Source organism: Pseudopodoces humilis, chromosome 1, assembly GCF_049639895.1.
Source record: "Pseudopodoces humilis isolate 2021_Gansu_Grassland_sample_001 chromosome 1, ASM4963989v1, whole genome shotgun sequence".
Lineage (NCBI taxonomy): Eukaryota > Metazoa > Chordata > Aves > Passeriformes > Paridae > Pseudopodoces > Pseudopodoces humilis.
In genome coordinates this window covers 12,748,268-12,772,938 of record NC_142200.1, presented here as the reverse complement: position 1 = coordinate 12,772,938, position 24,671 = coordinate 12,748,268, and the positions used below count along the sequence as shown (strand labels likewise).

The window sequence follows — 24,671 nt, the reverse complement described above, 5'->3', positions numbered from 1 at the left end:
AATCCCAAAATCTTGGGCAAAGCACTGTGGGAGCAGTGTCAGACAAATGGATGGCAGAACATTTGATCATATATATAATTTAAAATGTTTAACTGGTATTGTTCCTCATTATAATTCAGAAATAATGTATCTTTTTTGATTCATGGTGTTTTTAGATAAAAATTGGGGAGACCTCGACAGATCTTGAACTGGATGGACTCTTGCCAAATACAGAATATACAGTCACAGTTTATGCCATGTTTGGAGAAGAAGCTAGTGATCCCCTTACAGGACAAGAAACTACATGTAGGTGGCTCAAATCTACATTCACTTCAGTGTTAATAAAACTTCAGAATGGTCTTTGCACGTATTAGAGCAAGCATCTGATTATCTGATTTGAACAATTGGGCAAGCTCTTGACATAAGTTTCTCAATGTGGATACTCAATTTACGGAGACTGAGGATTTCTACAAAACAGCTTGTTTTTTCAACAGGTTTATGAACTTGTCTCTCTCAGTGGCAGTGGTACTATGGCTGCCCCTATGGATCTTGGTGAATCCCTGAGAGTTTTCTGAACTTGCTGAAGGTGAATGAAGGTCACCATGTAGACCTTTGAGGTGAAAACAGAAACATGCTCTGTTTAGGCTCCCCTAGCTAGAAAACTAGGTGTGTGTGTGAGCCTGCTCAGATGGAGAAAGTCATTCCTCTGGCTCAGTAGTAGTACAGACAGAAAAGAGGCAAAGAGAAGATTTCTGTCCAACCCCTGCTGCCTAACATCTGGTAAGGAAAGTGCCTGTGCACTCATGATAGATGGTGTGTTTTTAATAAGCAGCAAGCATTTTGCCAGCTAAATTCCGTCCTCTACAAACAGTACACAGACTGTATGTCAGCTCTCTAAATAGCTCCAGCATTTGGGAGACAAAGGAATTGAAAATAAGCAATTGTGCTTCTGGGACATTTCTGGGACTGCATTCAGTGACATCTCTATTGCTCCCAGCAGGGGAGTGAGTGAATCCTCTTATTTTGTGCTCCTGGCATGAGTAACCCAGTCAGGGTGAAAGTGACTTACATTTAATAAGTGAGAGAAGTTCAGGCATGCGAATGCTGGAAAAAGAAACCCTGGAGCAATTCCTTGTAAGGTTGGCAAGCAATAGTGGAAGAAGCTCTAGCACTGCTGTTTGCTAGGTCTTCCCTAGGAGGACAGTTGTGGACAGACCAGTTCCAATAGCGAGCTACTGCAACCTGGGAGTGTTTGTCAAATTGAAATGCATGTAGAAGATTCCCAGCAAAGAGAATCAAATCTTTATTCTTCCCTTCCTTTCTCTGTCTCTTTATGCCTTACTTCTCATCTTGCACAGCCCCCCCTGCCCACATCACCCATCCTGGCCTTATACTGGGTGTATCTACCAAGTATCAGATTTTCATTTCTCCTTCATTTCTCCTAAACAGTAGTTCATGTAGGTTTTGACTGTGCCAGCTTCAATTCACTTCATGCCATATGATCTTGGAGAATGCAGAGCTCTAAACCTGGCTAACACATTGGTTGGAAGATCACATACAAATTCCAGATACATCGGCACAAGCTGAGCTTTCATGACCGCTGTCAGATCACAGAAGCTTGTAACATGTGTTAGGCAGCCCATCATCACTACTGCTGCTGCTAGACCAGGATAAAAAAGAAACCCTCTTTTCTCTGCAACCTTCATTTCTTTTTAGGGTGACACAATGCAGCCATCTCTGGTCTATAAGACTGAAAGAGGATGGATTCTGTTATATGCAGCTATTCAAATAAGCCCTCTGCTAGCAGGCTTTGATGAATCAGGCAGTAAGGCAATCTGGGAGGGAGAAAGCTCTTAAAGATCATGCCTGTCCCACATTGTTGGTGTTTATCAGTATTGTCTTACATGTCCAGTATCTGATTTAAGCTGCTTTTTTTTTTTTTTTCTTTTTTTTTTTCTTTCAGTGTGATTATTTTTGGCTTACAATTAATGAATAGGCTACCTGGTATTTTATTCCTGGGGCATATATATGCTTGAAGAGTGATCTGCCAAACTTGCTGTAGTATTAGGTGTAGTATCTGATAATCTGTAATTAGTAAATAATATTCTTCTCATCGTATCATCTTGGTTACTGTAGCAAAACCTTTCCTATGCCAAACAGAGACATGCTCAGCAAGCTCATTCTAGGGTGTAGTTTCATTTTGGGGCTGGGATTCATCCAAGGCTCACTGTAAATATCACGTAAGTCTGACACCAGGACCGCCTGTCTGGTTGAGAGCAATGTTGTCAGGAGGTTTGTTCCAAGAGGAAAGAGCTGAGACTGACACATTTTGTTGTATGACCTGGATGGTGGAATGAAGTGCATTTCACAACTGACAGAAAGTAGAAAGGAAAGCCAGCACGTGATACTCCCTTCACTAGACTCAGAGGAATATGTTGGATGCCAGAATGTGTGGCAAACCCATCTACTACAGTTCCAGTGTGTTCCCGTCTTCTCTTTTCTCAGAGCCAAGCTGGCTTCACTGTTCCTAAGCTGGTTGCAGATTCTGGATTGATAAATGGCCTGGCTAAAGATCTCACATAAGTATGAGGCCTTTAAAATCTTTGCTTTTTGCCAGGTGCTATAGTGTAAGGGAAGCAGCTTCTGAAGTGCTGATATTTATCTGTCCACCTGGACTGGTGAAGAGTGTGTGTGTGAAGGCACAATGGATAGAGAAAGGTTTTATAATTCAGAGGAAAGTAGCAGATGTTGGACTAACACAGAACCTACTGCTGAGAGTAACAGACAGCACAAATTGCTTTCTGTGGTGTGACAGAGAAGTGAATGTAATCCGAGACTGTCTCTTGCATGACCTCATTTTCCTTCAGGTCCTGACAGTCAAGGAATATATAGTATAAAAGTGCAGCTTTAACTGGGATTGTTGTTGGGAAACAGCTAAGCTTTCCTAACAGAAAGGGTAGGCAGGGGTAAAAAGTAGTAGTAGATCTTCTCAGCTAGTTATGCTTTTTGGACAAACTTAGGGTTTTGTCAAGGTCTTTTAGGATTCAGAAAAGTTTTTTCCCAAATTTACTGCCATGAAGAATTTTTGCTGGGATACACATGAAAACCAAAGTGCATAGGATAAAGATCTAGCTGGCTTAAATTAATTCACAAATACAACCCCAAATCTATTGCGAGTGTTCTGTAGGCTATATCTTGCTATGATACCTGCAGTGAAAAACATCATAACTTACTTCTTTTCCAATATCAGTTGAGGTGCTTTTAGCAAATCTGCAAATTCCATTTCAGTGAAGAGCTAAGCCCTTTTACCTACCTTAAGTACTTTTGTTACTCCATTGATGTAGGCCTTCAAATAGAAATACTGATGATACAAATTTTTAAATGGAAAACATGCTATGTATTATTAAGACATGAAAGATTTCACAGCTAAAACCTGGGATAATTTTCATGGTTTTATCTCTTTTCTTTTCAAGTGCCTCTAAGTCCACCAGCAAACTTGAAATTTTCTGATGTTGGACATAATAGTGCTAAGCTATCGTGGGATCCTGCTTCCAAAAACGTAAATGGCTATCGCATCATGTACGTAAAAACAGACGGAACAGAAACCAATGAGGTAAATTATTAGCACCACTTTTCCCTTAACCAATCTCAAACCTCCCCAAACTTCTGTAGTTATTAGGGGAAAGTTTGTAAACAAAAGCTACCATGCAAACTCTAACAAAAGATTTGCAAGAGAATTCTGAGACTAGGTGTAAATAAGAGTTTGCTTAATATTGGATGTATGTATGTCTGGGGGAGAGTACTCTGAGCAGTCTGGGCCACATAAACTGAGGGAGACAACTCAAGGGAGCAGTGGTTTGCTAGGAGCAGAATCTTGACTAAATGTAGTATGGAAATACTTATTCTTGATTCAATTCAGACAGTAAGACTTCTGATGTATCGCGTATCATGGACTTAAGCTCATTCAAAAAGACCATCTGAAGGCTTTGCCACACTTTCTCAACATTTATTGCTTTAATTATGTATTGAGAACTCTCTAGAAACAGGATTTGGCTTGAACAGAGTGCTAAGGAACCAAGATATTCTAACTTAGACTCTTATAGTTAATAATTTGCAATATTTAGTTCTGCCTTGTTACCAAGGGTGCTTTATAATACCTTTTAGCAGCATGAATTCTGTGATAGAATGCAAAATGGGTTGGAATGATTCATACTGAAATATTAATAAAGAAATTTTTTAAAATACAGATTTTAAAAAAATAATTGCAGCAAGCGGGTTTTATTATTAAAACAGTCTAGATCCCTTAGGAAATAAGTTGTCATGGATAACTTGACTCTCCAGAAAAAGAAGTCTTTAAGGTAGTTATCTGTAATTACGTTTCTTCTGGGACATATCTGGCCGTTCATCTGTATAAAGTGGAATATTTGTATTGAACCTGAAGAAACTGCTCCCAGCTTTAGAAGGAAGAATACATGTGCAATGTCTTGTTTCTCTTCTTTCTGCTAGATCCCTTAAAATTTAAATTAGAAATCATTTGGCTTCTTCATATTGATTTCTCTTAATAAAAACAATATGCCTGACTGGTGTTTGAACATTTCAGGCTCGTCGTAGTAAACTCTGTGATGTGAATGAATGTTCAGTTCACTTTTCCTTTCTCTGTTCAAAGAACAGGTGGCATGTTTTCGTTTGCTCTGCACTGGTGGCATTTTCCCTGCAGTGCTGAGCTAATGTGGCACTGAATAGTTGGACTGATAAATTGTTTATACAGCTTTGAGTTTTATGTGCCTGGCAAAGTCACTTAACTGCTGCCTGGAGAGAGACCAGACGAATCCCTCATCTGTCTCTTGACAAATGTTAAACATAAAGGTTTTATGCAGTGATTTTCCATGATAAGGGGTTGGATTAAATAGCCTGAAAAGCTCCTTCCTCTTCTGGATTCCTGAACATGCAGTACTGATGTTAGCTGGATAGTTGGGCCTACCAAGGTTGAATTCTTCTTTTCCATGGTTTGCCGTAAGTTCAAAATTCTCATTTTTTGTAATTTGTCTATTGTAACTGGTTGTTTCAGCTTTGATGGACCTGAGTTTATACTTGTTCATAGTTTCACTGATTTTCTTTACTAATTGTATGACATTCTCCTTCTGTATCATTATTACCCAGAAGAATTTCATACACTGATAATGTATTGTATGGTCAATATCTACTGCAAATTATGCTTTCTCTAGGTGGAAGTTGGTCGTGTTTCAACCCATACTCTGAAAAGTTTGGCACCCCTTACAGAGTATACTGTTGCTATTTTCTCCCTGTATGATGAGGGACAATCTGAACCGCTTACTGGCAGCTTTACCACAAGTAAGTGTTGCTGAACTTCTGAAGGCTTTCCAAGAAGAAATGTTATACTCTTTTACGTTACTGGAAAGTAAGATTAGTTACAGCAAAGGTCTCTGGCTGTGAATTCAGATATATAGAATGCTTTCTATTATTTTCATTGGTGTTTTTGGCTTCTTTGATCCCTTACTATGGGGCCAATTGCCTCTTTACTCACATGAGTAATCTCTTGACATCATGAAAACATGTCCACAGCTTTCTGAAACATTATTCTGTATGATGGCATTTGTATCTCCAGAGGAAGTGTGATGAGTTTTGAATCACACATTTAAACATTGAACTATCCAGGCACTAGAGGTTAGAATCTTATATGCATACAGAGGAACTACATCAAAAGGAAAAAATTGAAGACATTGAAAGTTCCTGTAGTTTGTTTAACTCAGTTATAGTTTCTGCAACTAGTTCTGCATGAAACTAATGGCTGATGATGCATATTAATGCTTTCCAACCATGGGAAGAGAAAGGAGGAAGGGGAGAAAAGAGAAAGATGAGGTGGAAGAGTAGGGGAGAGCATACATGTATGGAGCAAGATGTTGACACATGCAAAGAGTAAATGGAAATGCACAGAGTCGGGAAAGGGCAGAGACTGGGACTTTGCTTTGTGGTACAAGAAAAGAGCCTGGTGCACAGGGCTCTGAGCAAAGGAGATGGACTTAGGGTGGTATGCAGCTCCTTCAGTGGAGAGAGGACAAGGAGTCCTGTCCAGTTAGAATAGTCTATTCCCTTCCTCAAACTACAGAACTACTTCCCTAAGAACATATAGGTGGGCAAAGAATTCTGTAGTGCCTTTGTTGTCTGCCTCCCATGTTACACTCTTTCAAGAAACCGCAAGTAAAATGGTATGTGCCTAACGTTGACATCAGCAAGTATCAGAGGATAATTCACTCACTTTTCTTGTGTGTAATATTCTCCAGAAAGAGTTCCAGCTCCCCAGCATTTGGAAATTGATGAAGCATCAACAGATAGTCTCAGGGTCAGCTGGAAGCCCACCTCACCAGATATTGCTTTTTATAGATTGGCATGGATTCCTTTGGATGGGGGGGAATCTGAGGAGGTAAGTTGCCTTGACATTCTGAGGGGTGAAAAGGGGGGAGAATTCCATGCTAAGGACAACTGTGCAGCAACATTTGTTAATTAAATATGGCCAATTGACTTACAGAAAAATCTGCCCCACTGCAAAGCTCTCTAAACAAAAATTAAACCAATATTCCAGTTTTATTTTGAAGAAGAACTAGGGAAAGAAGAGTTATTTTGTGAAAAGTCAATCTCATCTGTAATGTGTCAACAGCCATAGAACTAGCATTGTTGTTTGGGGCCACTTTAGTTTTTAGAGGCTCATGTTTTTCACTTTGATGTGAAGATGATGATGATAGCTGAGCCAGAGGAGTGATATCCTCACATAAAGTTCCAAATTTGTCTAATGTGCTGTCCACAGTAAAATTGCCTCTCAAGCCTTATTACGTAACATCAAAGGAAAACATTAAAGGAAAAAGTGTACACATAGTAAATTTCTTAGATTTTTCATCTATTCCTCTTAGTTTTCTCTTTTTTCCCTCTTATGCTGTATTTTTTGCATGAAACCCTTGTACATCTTGTCCATAGTACCCTTTCCATCAGTCTAAATCTTTCGTCCCTTTAGCTTTTCCTTTTTAATTTTCTTTTCCGAAGTAGAAAGACAGACACTTCCTCTCGTCTCCCAAATTTTCATAGTCTATCTCATTTCCTCTTTTTCTTTATTAACTCATTATTTTGGCTTCTTTTGTACTTCTCAGTCTTTAGTGACTCCCAAATATCTTGTTCTCTTGGCATCAGCAGTGTGTGAAGAGGCCACATCTGTAAACTGCTTATCTGGGTACAGAACTCTGGGGGAAAGATGACATTTCCCACCTGGCCCTAGGTTTCATGAATTATTTTGTCATCCATTAGGGCAGAAAGCAGTCATTTTAGCTTAGGCTATGTGTCATTTTTTTTCTGTAAATTTAGCTTAGCTGGATTCTTTTCCTCCCTTTCACGTAGTGAGAGGTAGTCATGCAAGAAAGAGAGAAATTAGAGGACTGAGCAGGGAAAAGAAGGAGTTGGCAGATGAGTGAGTGGACACAGGTCATCCACTAGCAGTTTCTTCTGTAATATATAAACTTATATATATAAAAATATATATATAATATAATATATATATAATATAATATAATATATATAATATATATAAAAAGATTTGTTTCTATTTCAGTTCCAGTGAGTAGCTGCCAGTGAAAACCCTTAAGTCACATTTTTAAGCAAAATTTGAGGTATTTGTATTCTTTCAGTGTGAGAATAAATTATCGAGAAATATTTGAACTCCTAAGGTTCTGCTTGCACACTGTATTCACAAAGAACTGCTGGAGGCACTAATATTTTAGAATGTTGAAATATTAAAAATGCCCAAGCTGCTTTCTTGACCTTGCATGACCTCTCTAATGGGGTCAGGCCTAGGATAGCACAATACCTCGGGGCTGTTGCCTCTTTAAGCTCCTTTCCCAGCTAAGTGATCAGTCATGCAGACAAAGGACATGCACTCCCTCGTTCTTCTCCCAAGACCCAACTTGCCAATTAGCTGAGAGGGGTCAGGGGGCAGTGGTTAATCCTCTCATCTCACTTCACCCACTCTGCTGATGGGTGAGGAGCGTGCAGTCGGGTGTTAGCACTAAAAAGCCAGAATAAATTTAAGACAGACCTTTTATTGCTAGGTTGAAGTAGAGAACGCATGCTGTTGCACTCGTGTGCTTGTTGCTGCTATTTGTCCTGCCCACTTGAAAGTCCAGCACTTTGTGTTGTGTTTTGTAGGCTACATTAGCAGGGAGGAGAAGGTGCAGGAAGTGATGCTTCAGAAAGCATGCCAAAGAGTGAGAGAGTAATTATGCATATATATTTTATAATGATTTGATACACAACTGGAGGCATGGGGGAGTTGAAAAGGGAGGCATTTCATGCATCCACTAGGTTCACTCAAAGCTTGTTTCTGAAATTTTCCCAAGAAAATCTGTGCCAGAAAGTGAGCAGCAGGGGATGCCTGATTCATTACTTGATAGTTGTAGAAGGCATGGCCCCAGTTAATTTCTTTCTGCTTTTGTTTTTTATATTTGAGTTCAGAAGGTCTGTGATTGTGTTATGGCTCCTTTTTCCTCAGGACCAACTCAGGAAATCTCCTGAATGGTTCACTGTTTCTGAAAATCTCTGTGGCAGATTTTTCACAAGGCATATCTATTTTTTGATTTTCCATTAGAAGTTCAACTTTGATGTTGAATATACAGTGATCACCTTTAAAAGCTTGTCAGTGTTAACCCAGAGAAAGGTTGTTTTATTGTAGCATCTGTTTGTGTAATCTGAAAACTATTCCCAAAACTGGCCAGCCCAGAATTACTGCTTAAGCTCCTGTACCTTCCTCTTTGTTCCAGCTCCTCCCCATCTGGTGATCCCTTCCAATAAAATAAATGAAACACACAAAAATCTGAAGTGAAACTTGCTTACAGTTCACATTGCACATCAATCTTCTGCTGCTGTCATAGCTAGAAATGAGGAAAATTACTATTTAAAACTTTACACCATATAGCAAACTAATCATCAGCACATCTCTTAATCCTCAAGTCTGAAGCACGTGTTCTTTCAAGTTCCATTCAGAAGCGTGCAACCATAACTGAGATTAGAGTTCTGGTATTGAAATAGCCGTTTTAAGGATGAATACATTTTTCATAACAATGTTTGAATAGTAGTATAGTAGAATATAAATGGAAATATAAATGGAAGTTAATCTATTCCGTTATGTTTTTGTTGATAAATGTTCTGAATTGTAGTGATTTTTTAAACCAAAAGCATATTGCGGCTTAAGAAATTAATTAGCTTTGAGTGAAAGCATAATACTATACATTTTAAATATTCTTAAGTGTTTTTTCCAGATGTACTCTGTGATATTAATACATTTTTTGGGCAGAACTGAGTGTAGATTTCATTTATTTTGAAGGAGAATCAATTTTCCTTCTTTCATTTCAGTCAATTAATGTAAAATAATCAGATGCAGAACTGATATTCTTCAATCTTGCTGTGTAACAGGTAGTCATAAGTGGAGATGCAGACAGTCATGTTATAGAGGGTCTGTTGCCCGACACAGAATATGAAGTTTCTCTGCTGGCAGTTTTTGAAGATGACAGTGAAAGTGAAGTTGTTGCTATTCTTGGAGCTACATGTAAGACAAACTCTTGACTGTAATTTTAAAAAATGTTTAAGTGATTTAAATTTGAGGCATATATCTTATATATAAAACATTGTTCATCTTGGGTAGCTATAATATTGAAGAATGTGGTGGTTTAGCACTAGGGCTTTGCTGACTAGTTTTTGCTTTTCCTATTTAATATTATGTGATAGGTGGTATTGAATCAAAATAGTGGTTTGGCTCCCTATCTGACCTGTGCTATTCATAACCTTTGGATCTGGGTAGATATTCTTCCACCCTTAATATTAATATTTAGTCTTTGAACAGGGTTCCTTATGAGAAGATCCATCAGATTTTGGAAAGGATGTGTGTAAAATGTTTTAAAGTAAATAAGGAATTTCACTTAAGATGTTTGTCATTTTCAATATACCCTTTTCCTATTTATGTAATTTATACTTACTAGAGGTGAATTCACTCTTGGCTGAAATAATGGTCCAAAAAGCTTACACAGGCCTCCTGTGACATTGACATGAAAGTAACAAAGATAAAATTTGATAATCATGTCCAGCTTATTTTATAGTTTATTATCAAAACAGTGGCCTGTATTTCAGGAAGATTGTTCTATTCTCTTTTTATAGATAATTACTTGGATAAGTAAGCAACTATATTTCTGATGTGTAAATTCTAAAATTTATTTGTCTTTAGTAATTTAACTTCAGGCTTAAGTCTACATCTTCTATTAAGACTAGAAGCCCATACCCATCCAAATGGTACTGATACTGCCCAATGTTGCTGAATGTACTTTCTATCTTTCACTTGGACAGAAGTAAAATACCCTTAAAAAACTTTCAATTTAATTGATCTGGCAGCCTTAACAAATGTTCAAATTGGAAGTCTATTGTCTGTTCAACCAGAAATCTGTTAAAATATATGCATTCTTATTTGATTATACAGTTTATGATTATGTCTTATCTGCAGATCTGAGTGGTAATCCTGCAAATATATATGCCTAAAGTAAACTAAATGGATAATTCCCTTGTAGTCTCTGAAATATCTGAAATGTGTGGGATACTTGTAGGTGTGAGCACATAGTTTCATTGTCATAGTTGGGCATACAAGGAAAATACTGTGATTTCCATGTTTTATTGAGCTGTTAGTGATCCAAGTCCTGTTTTTCAGCTGCAAGTGCTACCACAGTACCTACCACGGTGGCCACCACCAGTGCCACCACCCCTGAGCCCACCACAGCAGGTGAGCAGAGCAAATGCCATCACTTTAAATGCTGAGTGCAGAGCACTCAGGCTCCCCACAGGCACCTCCAGGGCTGGGGGCAGGCCTGTGATACTACAATGGTATTGCTTAGGAGTACAGAGACTAATTTTGAAAATTCACCTAGAATTTATCTTTCCCTTTATAAATGTGAGCTTGGAAACTTTTAAGAATTTAGCTTAGTTTTGAGTGTTCTCTTTCTTTTCCCTGTAGTTAGACAATTGACTCTTAAGGAACAACATTTCTGGGTTATTTCTCTTCCGTAGCATTTTACCTTGGATTATTTTAAAGATCCATAAACTGAGTAGGATAAACAGAGCAGATGGAATATTATATGTTAAGAGAAGTACAGTATAACTATTATTTTAATAATTGCTTACAGTTTTTATGTTACTAAGCCCAAATAGGACTGAACTGTATGGTTTTCCCCAGTGTGAGTCTTCAGAGCCACCAAGCTCTTCAATAGAGCTTGCAGCTACTTGGTGATAATCAGCACAATATAAAAATGATATTAAATAAAAAAATACAATTGAGAAAATATTAATTAAATATTTCTGGACTTAGTTTTCCGAACAGGAGTCAGAAACCTTTTTATAGATGATGAAACAACCTCAAGTCTGAGGGTGACATGGGACATTTCTGACTACAGTGTTCAGCAGTTCAGAGTGACCTATCTCACTGCAGAAGGTGACCGTGCTGAGGAGGCGGTAAGAATGGTCTGTATGGGTTTTGTTATTGGCTTCATAAGCTTCTTTAATAATTGCTAAAACATGATATCTTCTTATATGACAATTTTGTTGCAATTAGTAAAGGATCTGTATTTGATATTACTCTGAGCCTGAACTTCAAAGTTCTAATTGTAGAGCACCTGCTGCACTGCAGGCAAGAGCAGTCAAATGCAGGATCAAGCCCAGTCACACAGATGTTTAATGAACTCACAGTTTAAAGAGGAGCTGGCCGTTTTTTTCTTCCTCTATTTTTTAAATTTATCCAAGTTGGGTTTGTATTTTTAATTTCATTAATTTTTCTGTCCTGAGGTTGTGTTTTAAATGTTTGTACAGGACAGTCTTAAGAAATTTTTGTTTTCCTTCAGAAATTTTACGTCTTCTCTTCCTCTTGCTCTCTTCATGCTACAGCAATGAAATTAAAGTTCAAATGCTGAGTTTTCATACTTCTCATTAACCCAAACATGTCACAATATGGATAACACTTTTAAATCTAAGTGCCCCAGAATGTTTGTTATTTTTCTAATGCCATGTGATGATCAAGACTAAAGTTGTTCTACGCAGAAAAAATTATGGTCATTAAGATTTTGGAAAATATTTGAAAGTATGAAGAGTATTCCCTGTACTCTCTTGAGCATATATCAAACAAATCAAAACACACGCCTTTCTCTGCAAAAAAGAAGCCTGAACTCCATTATTTTAACAGTTCACAATTTTTGAGATACTTTCAGAATTCAGCGAGGCTAAGTGCCTTTTTTAAAAATTATTATTAAATTGGGAAAAAAATTAGTATTGTAGTGCTTGGTTTCTGCAAAATCTTTTATAAAATTTTGTGATGGCTTCATGTAGTTACATGTAAAAGATTATATTGTATATTTCAAGGTTATTTCCTTAGTTAATAGCTCAGAATGCAAAAATATTCCTTATCATTCTTCCTCTGTGTCTGCCACTTGAGTCACTTCTTTTCATATGGCAGTTATATCAAAAATATGTGTTATTCTTTTTGATGTTTAGCAGTTGACATTTTTAGCCCTCTATCAATAATATAAGGAGCTGAATATATTTTTTCTAGGAAAATAGGAATCTGTCTTTTTCCATTTCAGTTTTATTCATCTTTTATGATACCCTGCTGTAAATGTGCTTTTTAGCCACCTATTTCAATTTTCAGTGTAGTGGTGTCCTTTTGGGTTAGGAAACACTCTCTATGAACTTGCCTCAACTATATGTTAGGATACTATATAATAAAATGGAAAACTTTCACAGTATAATGGCACAAATTGTATTGTTCTTCTGAGAATAACCCAGATGTTCTGAAGTTCAGATCCCAGATTTACTGTTTCAGCTCTGTAGTTCAGCTGGATGGTATAAATGTCATTCTGCTTTACTATTCAATGACTATTATGTTAAAATGAAATTAAAACTGTAGGGAAGGTATTAAAATTGTGGCTATCAGAAGGATATTAGAGTTGACTCAAAAGTTCATTAAATAAAATAATGAAACTGTACAATTTGGTAGGTATCTTGGCTCTGTTCTCACAAATTATTTGATTTTAAGTACACTCTCAAGTCTTGTTATCTTTGGCCACAATTCAGCAAACAGATTAACCACCTTTCATCTTTGAAATTAATCACGTGGATAAATACTTTGCTGGAAAAGAAATTATGTAAGATTATACTAAGAATTAGGCACATTTTAATTGAAGGAGTGTATTTTATCATGTGGCTTCAAGCACCTGGGAGGTGCACAACAGATGTCAATAAAACAACACAGATGTTCAATTTTAGGGGAATGTTTATATGCTTGAGTACATTTTTGTATGCAGAACCCAAAAGTTTTGTGGAATTTGGGCTTACATGTACTATAGCATGACAGTTCTGTGGTGAGTGCTTAAGTCTTTTGGCTCTGATTTCAGTGATAAAGTTTCGGTAACTCTTCCCTTTCCATAAAAATACTAATAAGCTTTATAATTCTTGATGCAATTGGCTGAAAATCAGGGACTAGAAAATGTAATAGAATGCAGAAGGGTCAAGCTCCAAATTGCATGTATGTTCTTGGGTGTGCTGTACATACTGGAAAGATCAAATTTTTTTTCTTCTTTAAAGCCAAAAGTGCTTCTCACTGCTTAGAGTTATATTGATCTGTGGAAGATTTTGCAGATATGGAGAGGAGAAAGTTTTCAATGCTTGCATCCACTATTCTAAAAAACTGAAAAAATTCATTGGATTTTTTTTTCAGAAACTTAATTTGTGTTTTGAATGCGTGTGTATGGAAGAGGAACGTGTAAATCTTTCAAGAACATTTATTAATGGTTTAAGTTCACTTTTGATCAAAGAAAGTACTTTGACAAGTCTCAACACCTTATGCTCTAGATAAATTTCCTTCTTTCTATCACTTGCCAAAACTAGTAGTTTGAATGTGTCCTGGAGTGTTAAACTGGTGAGACCATTCTTGAGCATATGCTTCAATACTTTGCCGTCATCACATGCATCAGTCTTCTTTGAAACAACAAAACACCTTTATAGACTTTCTGCTTTTCGCCTGTGAGTTTGAAGGGCTTATGCTTCTCTCAACTTCTTGCCAAATACATGTAGCTGCTGGCTCAGGTGATAGATTCACACAGTGGACATCAGCCAGGGAATGTCCAAAATGTGATGTTGGGCCTTGGGATTTGCTTCCCACAGCATCACTTGAGAGCACAGGTCTCTGCACAGGAAACAGGACTAGTTTCTCTTTTTTTTCATGCCCATACCATGAAATATAAGTGGCTCCCATACAGGCTTTTGAGGCTCTCTGTGATTTAATTTAACTGGCAAGTTAATCAATTGCAAGGCTTTGTTTGACACTCCTGCCACCACTATTGTGATACTGTTTTTTGAGGCTCTGGCTAAAATACAATATTCTGTTGAAGAGTTTTAGAGCTAGCTTCTTATAGGGAAGCCTTTCACTGTGCTTAATTCAGCAGGCTGAAACATGTAATCTAGAGCCAAGAGCTGCTCAGAGGAACTTCTACAGCTTCTCCACTGCCAGGTTGCCTGGTTGAATTTTTCTTGCAGATCTTCCATGTTTCATGGCAGTTTGGGATCCTGTGGTACCTGTGGGATGTCATCCTACTTCCTCTCCTAAATAGCTACCTTCTTTGCTGGTCTCCAGACTAGATGCAGACAAGACAAACATATCTTATTCCTGCTTGCTCAGTTCAGTACTTCCAGATCTCATAACCAGATTTTTCTTCCTCCCAGGGAAGGAGGATTTTTTGTTTCTGAAGAACAAAACAATCAGCCTTTATCACTGAGTTTCAGAAAATCTAAATTTGTCCAGGAAAAATACATCAAGAGGATGTATTTTGTCTATACAGTAAAATAGCTTAAGTATTTATGATCCAAACAGTACCAGTGGTTTATGGACCTGTAGTGGCTCATAGGTTTAATATAATACAGTGTTGTCCCACAGAAACATTTTTTATTGTATTTTGTTTTGGTATAACAGCAGATCTGTTAAAAGGGTGGATAATGTAGTGATTTTATTTTACTGTAGAGCATCAATAATATTTGAAAACGCAAGCTATACAGCAATGCTAGTGGAATGTGTTGTCAGAGACTATGTAAGATAAAGTGGTTTGGCTCTAGCCATGAAGCTTGATTACTTCTGCGTTTTCTGACCCTCCAGATAATGGTGCCTGGCAGACAAAACACTCTTCTACTTCACCCTCTGCTGTCTGATACAGAATACAAAGTTACCATAACCCCCATCTATCCTGATGGGGAAGGAGTCAGTGTCTCAGCTCCTGGAAAAACTTGTAAGTACAGACTTTCTGCCTGTCTTCGGCCAGGATATGCAAGAATAAAGACTTACTCTTTGTGGCCTTTTTCCCTTGGCTGAAGGAATGTATTTTAGTATAAATGTGGGCTTATTTTGCATGACTTATATGACTTGAAATTTAAATTAATCTCAGTTGATTGATTTATAAACAATGGGTTTTTTTCTAACAGACAAGCTGTGTTTTATATTCAAATACTCTGAGTTTGCAGAAACTTGTTCAGTAATAAAGCTGGTAAATGCTTGATAGCTAGCCCACCAAGGGCAAGCCAACTAATACAGAGAAAAAGTAAACAAAGCCTGCTGAGATGGTATCAAACCAACCATTGTACTTACGTTAGATTTTCTTTTGTGTGAGATCACTGCTTTCGAAGGGTCATTAGAAATGCTGCTGAACTTTTTATAAAAGTGATTGCATTATCTCCAGAGTTCTGACCAAGTACCAAAAGATTACTCAGCTGTAGCTTAAACTTCCTCTCTATTGTATATTGTAAAAAATCCTTTCATTGTGCACTTGTAGCCATGATAGTATAATTTCATTGAATTGTTCTCCTAATTTACATAATTAGTCTTAATTGAAGTGCTATTTGTGTAGAGACTTAAATCACTTGTAAATAATTCTTTTCATTCCATTCTACAGGATTAATTGTTCAAAAGAGCATGATTTATACATTAAAAACTTTAGTGCACTTGGGTTGGAAGAAACTATACAATGTATAATTATCTCTAAATTACCCTACATTTTTAGGAAACAAAAGTAAGATTATTTTTTTTTTAAATGTAGGGACAAAGTTTGGAATTAATTCAAAAATTCATTGTTGATCAAAGTTTGTGGTTAATCCACAGAGTAAGGCAAAGGATGAATTTAAGAGTTTAATCCTGATAATTTTACCTGTAAATATGAGATTACTATCGCACTCTTTTTATTTGCATATCTTGATTTTTCTGTATAAGCTTGTATGAGATAAACTTGTAAAAGCCCAGTTTGGTTTCTTTTCAGTGCCCCTGTCTGCTCCTAGGAACTTACGTGTCTCAGATGAGTGGTACAACAGATTACGTATCAGCTGGGATGCCCCACCTTCAGCAACAATGGGTTACAGAGTTGTCTACAAACCTGTCAACAGTGAGTTTTTAAACTGAATTTTTTTGTGGTCACTTCTGACTGAATGTCATATTTTGCTCAATTTTGTTCTTAAATATATTAGTTGTGGTTACAGCCCTGAAAGTGTTATTAAATTTGGCGTCTCGTTTTTGAATATGAAAGTTTCATAGTTGTAGAATGATGCAGGTTGGAGAAGATCTCTGGAGGTCATCTGGTCCACCTCCCTGAAAAAAACAGAGCCAGCTTGGAATAGGTTTCAGTGAAACTGGACCTTGCCAGTTGAATTTATATTATCTCCAAGAATGGAGATTTTAAATTGCTCTAAGCATCTCTCCCAGCTTTTGACTACTGACACTGGAAGTGTCTTTGCTAATGCATAATAAAAATTTCCCATGCTGCAAAATTCGTCTTTTTTCTCCTGCATTTTCCTGTTTACCTCTGAAGACATTCTGTCCATAGCTTCTCTACCACCTTCCATAAGGTAGGCAGAGGTATCAGTAGATTTCCCCTTAGACTTCCCATCTTAAGGCTGATTATTCCCAGGTCTTTCAATCTATGTTTTTTCATTTTATCATGACTTTGTTTCGGAGACTCTGTTTGCTTTTTTCCTGTTCCTCTCTTCTTTATTCTCCTGTTCTTCAGTTTCCTTCCCCTCACAATAAAAGGTTCTCATTTCTTCTCAGACACTTGACGTTTTATTCATTGTCCATTTTGTGTGTGCTGCATCCTTTGCCCGCCTGTACATTGCAGCTTGACAACACATCCAGAATCCTTAAAATTTTTTCAGAAAACCAGGGTCATCTATTGACAGCAAATCACAGATGTGTGACCATTAATGGACTAAAATACTGTCCAAAGACAATACTGCTGCCTGGTTTCTGAAGTGTAGCTAGAACAACTAGGGGAGGTGATGAAGGAGCTGCTTCTATTCTGATTTGGGAAAATTTCATTCTTTTCTATTTTCATTACCATTTTTGCACAGTATTAAATGATGCTGTTGTATAAGAAGCCCTGAGGGACTGTAGTGCTGGCTGGCATCTGCTGTCCCCCTTGTTGGTCCTGGCACACAATCAAACTGGGGAGATATTTGGCTGCCTCTTTAGAGCAGTAGTAAGTCACTGAAGCAGAACAAAAAGGTCTTAACAGATGCCAGTGTCTAGCTCTGCCTTAATGAATCCCACTGCTGAATTTCCCAAGTGTGTTTCTTGTATCTTCTTTCCATGAAAGGATTGAGGAGAATGTCTTTGTATTTGTGTATGGTTAAAAAAAAAAAGAAAAGGAAAAAGGCAAAAAATAGCGGTAACTTGAGGAACACGTGTAATTTTTTTCTAATTTAGTGGATGAGCAAATGATTTTCTAATTAATTTCATTTTTTGCAGCTCCTGGCCCTGCATTGGAGACCTTTGTAGGGGATGATATTAATACCATTCTCATTCTAAATCTCTTCAGTGGAACAGAGTACAGTGTCAAAGTATTTGCTTCATACTCAACAGGCTTCAGTGATGCCCTAACAGGCGTGGCCAAAACCTGTAAGAACGATTTCATGCTGTTCAGATCTCTACAGTCTGGTTTTCCTTACAACTGTGGCTTTCTGAAGCCTCCTGAATAAATTTTCATGTGGAAGACTTTCTCAGTCATGTGCAAACTGTTTTCCTGAAATGAAAATCTCTCTTTCTATGAGACTATACCAGATTTAAAGTGATCTGCTGGACATTAGCAAAACAGGAATCATAAACCAGATATTATTTATTAGCCAAAAATGTATTTTCCTAGTAGTAGATGTAAATTTCCGTAATGAAAATCTAGTTAGTATATTTTTTCTAACTCCATATATAGGATTATTTGCTCTTTATATAGCTAAAGCTCAAATTTAAATTAGATTTTGACAGAAATACTACTGTTACTATGATACTTTTATACTTATTTGTAATAACTGAACTTTTTAGCAGTGTTCATTATTTAGTTTTAAGTAAATTACCTAAAGTTCTAAACTTTTGTTTTGAAGGTTCACTTCTTTCTTAAATTCTTCTTTTAAATTTTCTTGATATTTTTAAGCAGCTATGGACTGCTTAACAATTAATTGTTAAAAATTAATTGGCACTGGTTTCACTTGAATTATTTTGTCTTTTATTTCTTGTATGTCTTCTTAGAGGTATAAAACTAATGTTTTTTATATTTAATTTTCAGTGTATCTGGGTGTGACGAATTTGGACTCCTACCAAGTCCGCATGACAAGTCTGTGTGCTCAGTGGCAGCTTCACAGTCATGCTACTGCTTACAGGGTAGTTATAGAGTCACTTGAGGGTAAGTTACTAAATAATTCGATATGCAGCTACAGCCCGGTCAGGGAATTGAATTGCATAGAAACTGTATGCAGTTAGACCTGTAGACAGGCTCCTGAAATACTGGAAATGGTGGACAGAAGAGAGGTGTGTACACACTGACAGTTTCAGAATGGAAGTAGCATCCCTGTCCTTTTATGTCAAACACATTGACAGCTTGCATTTTATGTCAGGGACTTTCACCTGTCAGAAGAAGAAAGGTGATTGGTGAGTTTTTCACTGCTGTGAGGAACAGAACATGGATAAGGATGAACTGAATACATCAAAGTTTGTAAATATACCACCAGCAGTAGCTCTGTAGGATTAGGATAGACAGAAGAGGGCAGAAGGGTAGAAAACATCTGAATGGATCCAGACCATGCCCACAGAATCAGAACGATGTCCAGTTTTGTTCTCATTCTGCTGATGCTTCATTTTATCTTATAGCAGCAATGTTACTCGTATGGATAAACATGACACGGTTTTATGCAGTCACACAAGGTGTCGTGATGCTTTTAGCACAGCAGATACAGAGGGTAAATTACAGACTCTTCAGCCTCACTGGTTCTCAGGTGCAGCCAGAAGACATTATGGAGAAGTGACTATTTGTGCAGACGAGCTCTCTTATCCCAGGTAGACATCAGTGCTCTTCTGATTGGCAGCAAATTAAAGCCTTGGATAACTTGAGAGAAGTGCAGTTAGTGGCACTTAATGGGCTGTGTTAAAGATATCATGACCAATAACACTGATCTTGTGACAAAAAAAGTAATGACCTTTCCAAGGAAGAGCAACTAGATGGTGATAAGGTTTATTTGAAGCCCTGAAATACAGACAAGCTATTCAGATAGCAGAGATCTTGGCTCACACGAGACAGCACAGACATCTCTCTCATCTGGGAGCGAGCCAACATTCTACTTTCTTCATATAGAACTGCCAGAATTGTTTTAGCTGAGCTGAAAGCACCTAAATGTGAGCAGAACGACCTGGAGTGTGAATAAATGTTCTTTATTAATATCTGTCCTGAAGGGATTTGATTATCGAATAGGGTGTGTGTCTGGTTCAGGCAGTGATCAAATATTTTTATATTAGTGCAACACCTAATAAACATTGAATGACTGTTTGTCATTTTTTTATATACTCTGTAAAATGTGAGGTCAGTTGCTTGTATTTCACTTCTTCCTGCTGGAGATTTTAAATTGTGATAACATTTTTCTTGTTATTAAAACATTATGCTGTTTCCAGTACCCAGCCTTTTTTTATTGCAAATGTATTTTCCAATTCAGAATTTAGCAGAATCAGTTTTGGAGCCCTATAAATGCTATTCCTTAACCATCTTGCAAAGTGGTCACTAGTGAAAGCTGGAATATGACATCTAGTTCAGTCTCTTTCGCTGTGACCAAGCAGATTTGAGATGCTGAGAACCAGAGGCATAGATGAAGGATGCCATAGAATTACATAATGCAACAATTCCTAGTTAGACTGATAATTTATATCCAAAGCCCATTCATGACAGTGTTAGTGACTTTTACTGCCTTCAATGCATGGGGCAAAATGAATCTTTTTTTCCTGAAGATGTTTGACACATTCCTCAGCTCCTACTTAGTATGAAGAATGAAATGTTATAGAGACCTCTGCACAGAGGTCATCTTCCAAAAGTAAGGCAGCATTTAGTTTCTTAACTTATGTCAACCTCTTACCCTTCATATGCTGTCATGTACCCTTATTTATGATTTAAATTACATTATTCAATAAAACAGTAAAAAAAAACCCCAAAAAAACAAATAAAAATCTTTTATGGTTTATTTTGTAATTCCAGGTGGAAAAAAGCGAGAAGTAAATCTTGGTGGAGGGACATCTAGACATTGTTTCTTTGAGCTGATGCCTGGAACCAAATATAAAATCAGTGTTCATACACAGCTTCAGGAGCTGGAGGGCCCTGCTGTGAGCATCATGGAGACAACGTGTGAGTAAAACAGAGGAGACAGACTTCAGTCAGCATCAATAATGCTCAATTGCTTCCTGTATTCTGCCTTTGCCCACACATACAGTTTCCTTTATCTGAGCTATTAATTTTTCCTCCACAGAGGTGCAGGATTCTTACACCACTGCTGTGAATTAATTGTTAAGTCACATTCAACATCTCTATTTGACTTCGTAATGAGAATGACACAAGGAGGATTGGTTTAGTTTTCTTCATAAAAAGTCCTGCTATGGGATTAATGCCTTGAGAAGGCTGTCCTAGAACAGAGGCTAGATGGAGTTAAGAATAAAGTAGGTATTCATTAAATAACCTTAAAGGATACACCTTGGGCAGTGCAACAGCCTGGCCAGGGCTACACCCAAGATGGACCCAAAATGGTCACAAAATGGATGACCAGTCACACACTTCTATGCAAGTCTTACACTTTTATAAGTTTTGGTCTATTTGCATATTGGGTTTAATTGTCCAATTTTAGCTTCAGATTATGAAGTCCCATCCTTCTTGTTTTCTCTCTTCAGTCCATCATTGTTGATGCTTTTGGGCCTGAAAATTGTAACGATAGTCCTTGATATCAAGCTAGAGAAGGAATTGTTTTGTCTACCTACTCTGTGAAGAGAGCTCACTAACACTTAATGTGAAGCTCCAAACTACACACCTAGGCAGCTCAGAATCTGAAAAATATGAAAGCTTAAACTTAAGGCATCAGGATACTTTGAATATCTGTGACTTTGGAGAAAAAAACCCAGAAAAATGAAGCAAACAGAGAAAGTTTTGTTCCTGCAGCTCTTGTTATTTAGTAAAATAAACTAGTTTTTGAATAATTTACAGCTAAATGGGACCTTGAAACACAATTTATTTAAGTATTTTGAAACAAACCAACCAACCAAACAGACTTTTTAATTATTATTAGCAGTTGTACAAGACAGGCAAAAAAAAAACCCTTGCAGCTGTTTATGAAGGCAAGATCCTGCTGTCATGAATTCAAAATATTGCAAAATGAAACATGGGACTACTAGAATGAATAGTTTATCTTTCTTTGAGCCCACTTCCAGTCTCAGTGTTACCCACCTTCTCATAGTATATTGCTATATACCACAATGCTGTTCCTTTTCTCTCAAGGCAGAAAGTATTTGTACTGTTCTGCTTCTCCTCCCACGTTTTTGGTTTCACATAGGAAAAACTTGCACAAGTTCATGATTCCAATTTTTCCTTGCCCAATTCTCCAAGCAATGAACAGAAAGCCAGGCTTCTCCTGCTTTTTGGGGAATTGCATTTAGTGAACTCTGCAGTTCAGTGAGCTAGGAGACATGAGGAAGAGCACACATGGCCTGATTGTCTGAGAACATTAGTTTGTGATGCAGATAAATTATTGTCTCACCTTAAAGGGAAAAAGTCTTCAGGGTGATCAGTCTTTGGTGCTAAGAGCAGCCTTTCAAGTCACCTTAAAGAAATTGTGACCTTTCTATATGGGTCTGGTCCTGGTCATGCTGTGGCCATGGAGGTCCTGGGCACTGCTTCCTGGGAGGTGTTTCAGAGTCCCAGCCCTTTCTGTTGCTGAAGGCATTGGAAAAAATCTCCATCAGCTGCACTGAGATGTGGCCACGTAATAAATCCTGTTTGCACTGATCCTGCCCAAATGTAGGTTCCTTTTCTCAGGTTGCCATATCTAACTCTTTCCATTGCCTATGAATGTAATTTAGGTGTTACAGCAAATAAAAAGTTTAATCTTCTTGAAGGACCGATGTTCTGTCACCTGTGGCTTCTTATAAAGAAGCCACATATTATATTATGAATAAAAATGAGGGAAAAAACCTTGAATGATCGTGGAAACTTTTCCTCTCATGGAGTTGTGGAAGTCAATGCATGTGCATTTTATCTCTGAGAGTTCAGCTGGGCTGTATTGAAAGGCACTAAATAAAACTGCTGCATTCAGAAAAGCTGACAGACAGTGATTGGATATTCACCTAGGTCTCTGCAAGATTGAAATTCCAAAGTAAATTTTCAGGAGAAGAGTGAGGGACATTTTCAGAAACTTTATTTAGTAGAAGATGCTGGAAGCAACAGAGCCACAGTCCTGTTAGAGTTGTGGTCAGAGCTGCGTCTCTGTCTGGAAGCATAGCAAGGTCTTTGACCAAATTCAGAAAAGTCTTCATCAGGGCAGACTGTGATCAACTCTGAGTGCAGGAACTGGCTTGGTTTTATTCTCTGTCTTTGCAATTTTGATTGTAGGACTAAGATCTTCTTACTTCCAGGGTGAATAAAGACCTACTTTCTGTTATTGAGGACTTATGGTGAGAAAGAAAAAGGACATGGACCTTTTTCAAAAAGAATTATGGATTCTAGGTCGGGAATAGTGCTGGGACATGGTCTACTACACTGGGAAATCTCAAAAAGGGGCAGTTCCAGTAGCAGTTCAGTTATATTATTGTATCATTCATACTGAATATACAGCCATTAATTGTTCTGTATTATTACTATATTATTTTGTATACTATATTATTTTGTATATATTACTGTATTCTCTTTGAAATGACATTTTTTGCATGCACTCATCTACATTTATCTCCAATTGCATAACTAATTGATTAGAGATAATGAATTTTTGTAATGTGGAGATGAGTAGAAAATGTTGTTTATTAAAGGTATTGGGCTTTTAAGCGTGTTTGAATATTCCTTCTTTTATTCTTCAGTACCATTTCCTACTCAACCACCAACAACACCTTCAACACCACCTCCACCACCTACAATCCCACCTGCAAAAGAGGGTAAGTGCTACATGTGTGAGTTTCTAGTAATTTTAAAGTGTTAATGCAATGTTTTCCTGCTGCTGATGGTATTTAGACCTGTGGGGAGCAGATCTCATGAGGCATTTGCTGTAGAAACACTATTAAAGCAGCTGGCTTAAATTTAATGATCCAAAAATCTGACATCATTATTGTACTGTTAAAATTTGCTGAAAGGGTGATTAATACATGTGACACTTCCTTTTTCCAGAACTCCTAAACCATTTTGCAAAACTTGCAAACTTATTTTGCAAGTGAAGCAGACATCCTAGGATAATTAAACTTCAAAAGCAGCATTGTTTTTGAATATGTCTGCTTTAGGTAATGTGAAAAGTATGGGCCATATTCATACTCTCCTTTTTAAATGCTGACTTCCTTTTATTATTATTTGAATGTGTAGGGTTTTGTGCAGAGGCTCATAATATTTCTGTGAAAGGAGCATTATTGGTGGAGACTGAGGATCAAATACATCAGCTTGAAGTCAGTAGACCAAACTGACATGTAGAAATTGAGAATTTAATCCACAAGCACAGGGGAAAAACACCTTGTATGTGTATGTTTAGAACTGCATAGGAGTAGATAACGTGGGTTTTTTGTTATCCAAGGAGTAATCAACAGAAAATGAAAAATACTGTTTTGCATCGTCTTGTCCTACTCTATGGATTTAGATGAAATATGAAGATGAAATATATTGGCAAATACAACTTTGGTTTGAGACAGTTTGCTTCTGACCCCAAGCAATAGACTGGGATTATGTGGAATGCTGAAGGTTCCCAGTTCCCATGGAAGAGTGAGCAACTTGTGTGAGCAAAAGTACAGCTCTTGCAGGCCATTTTGCCTAAGAATGGAAGAAGATGAGATGAGTGGAACCTGCATTGCCCCTGCAGCTGAAGTGCATTAGACACTGCAGACCTTAAAGTAACTTCTTGAATGGAACAGTTTCCCATAGTTTTCCTCTACAGCTGAAATTCTGTCGTCTTGCTTACTGTGTCATGCTAGGAGTCTGGCATTGATAAAGTTCATGTGTGACTTTACTTAAAAACCTAAATAAATACAGAAATGATTAGCCAGACTTTGAAGAACCACTGAAGTGTGTTCTGTGGGAGGATCTATTGGTGCAGAC

The 24,671-nt window shown here is 37.4% G+C and overlaps 1 protein-coding gene across 7 annotated transcripts in view; it reads left to right on the top strand.

Moving 5' to 3' along the window:
* The window catches only part of COL14A1 (collagen type XIV alpha 1 chain), a 115,646-nt gene that overhangs the window by 45,364 nt on the left and 45,611 nt on the right, over nucleotides 1-24,671 (top strand). For 4 of the 7 annotated variants that reach the window (XM_088053855.1, XM_014257552.2, XM_088053869.1 and 1 more), the window contains exons 13-25: nucleotides 156-285; nucleotides 3,453-3,592; nucleotides 5,205-5,331; nucleotides 6,282-6,421; nucleotides 9,451-9,583; nucleotides 10,730-10,801; nucleotides 11,384-11,535; nucleotides 15,212-15,341; nucleotides 16,362-16,484; nucleotides 17,843-17,992; nucleotides 18,651-18,767; nucleotides 20,601-20,747; nucleotides 23,456-23,530. In XM_088053855.1, the coding sequence (XP_087909981.1) occupies nucleotides 156-285; nucleotides 3,453-3,592; nucleotides 5,205-5,331; nucleotides 6,282-6,421; nucleotides 9,451-9,583; nucleotides 10,730-10,801; nucleotides 11,384-11,535; nucleotides 15,212-15,341; nucleotides 16,362-16,484; nucleotides 17,843-17,992; nucleotides 18,651-18,767; nucleotides 20,601-20,747; nucleotides 23,456-23,530 (1,636 nt within the window). The remainder of the gene's footprint in view (nucleotides 1-155; nucleotides 286-3,452; nucleotides 3,593-5,204; nucleotides 5,332-6,281; nucleotides 6,422-9,450; nucleotides 9,584-10,729; nucleotides 10,802-11,383; nucleotides 11,536-15,211; nucleotides 15,342-16,361; nucleotides 16,485-17,842; nucleotides 17,993-18,650; nucleotides 18,768-20,600; nucleotides 20,748-23,455; nucleotides 23,531-24,671) is intronic. The other 3 variants (XM_088053858.1, XM_088053853.1, XM_088053862.1) reach the window with 2 other exon arrangements.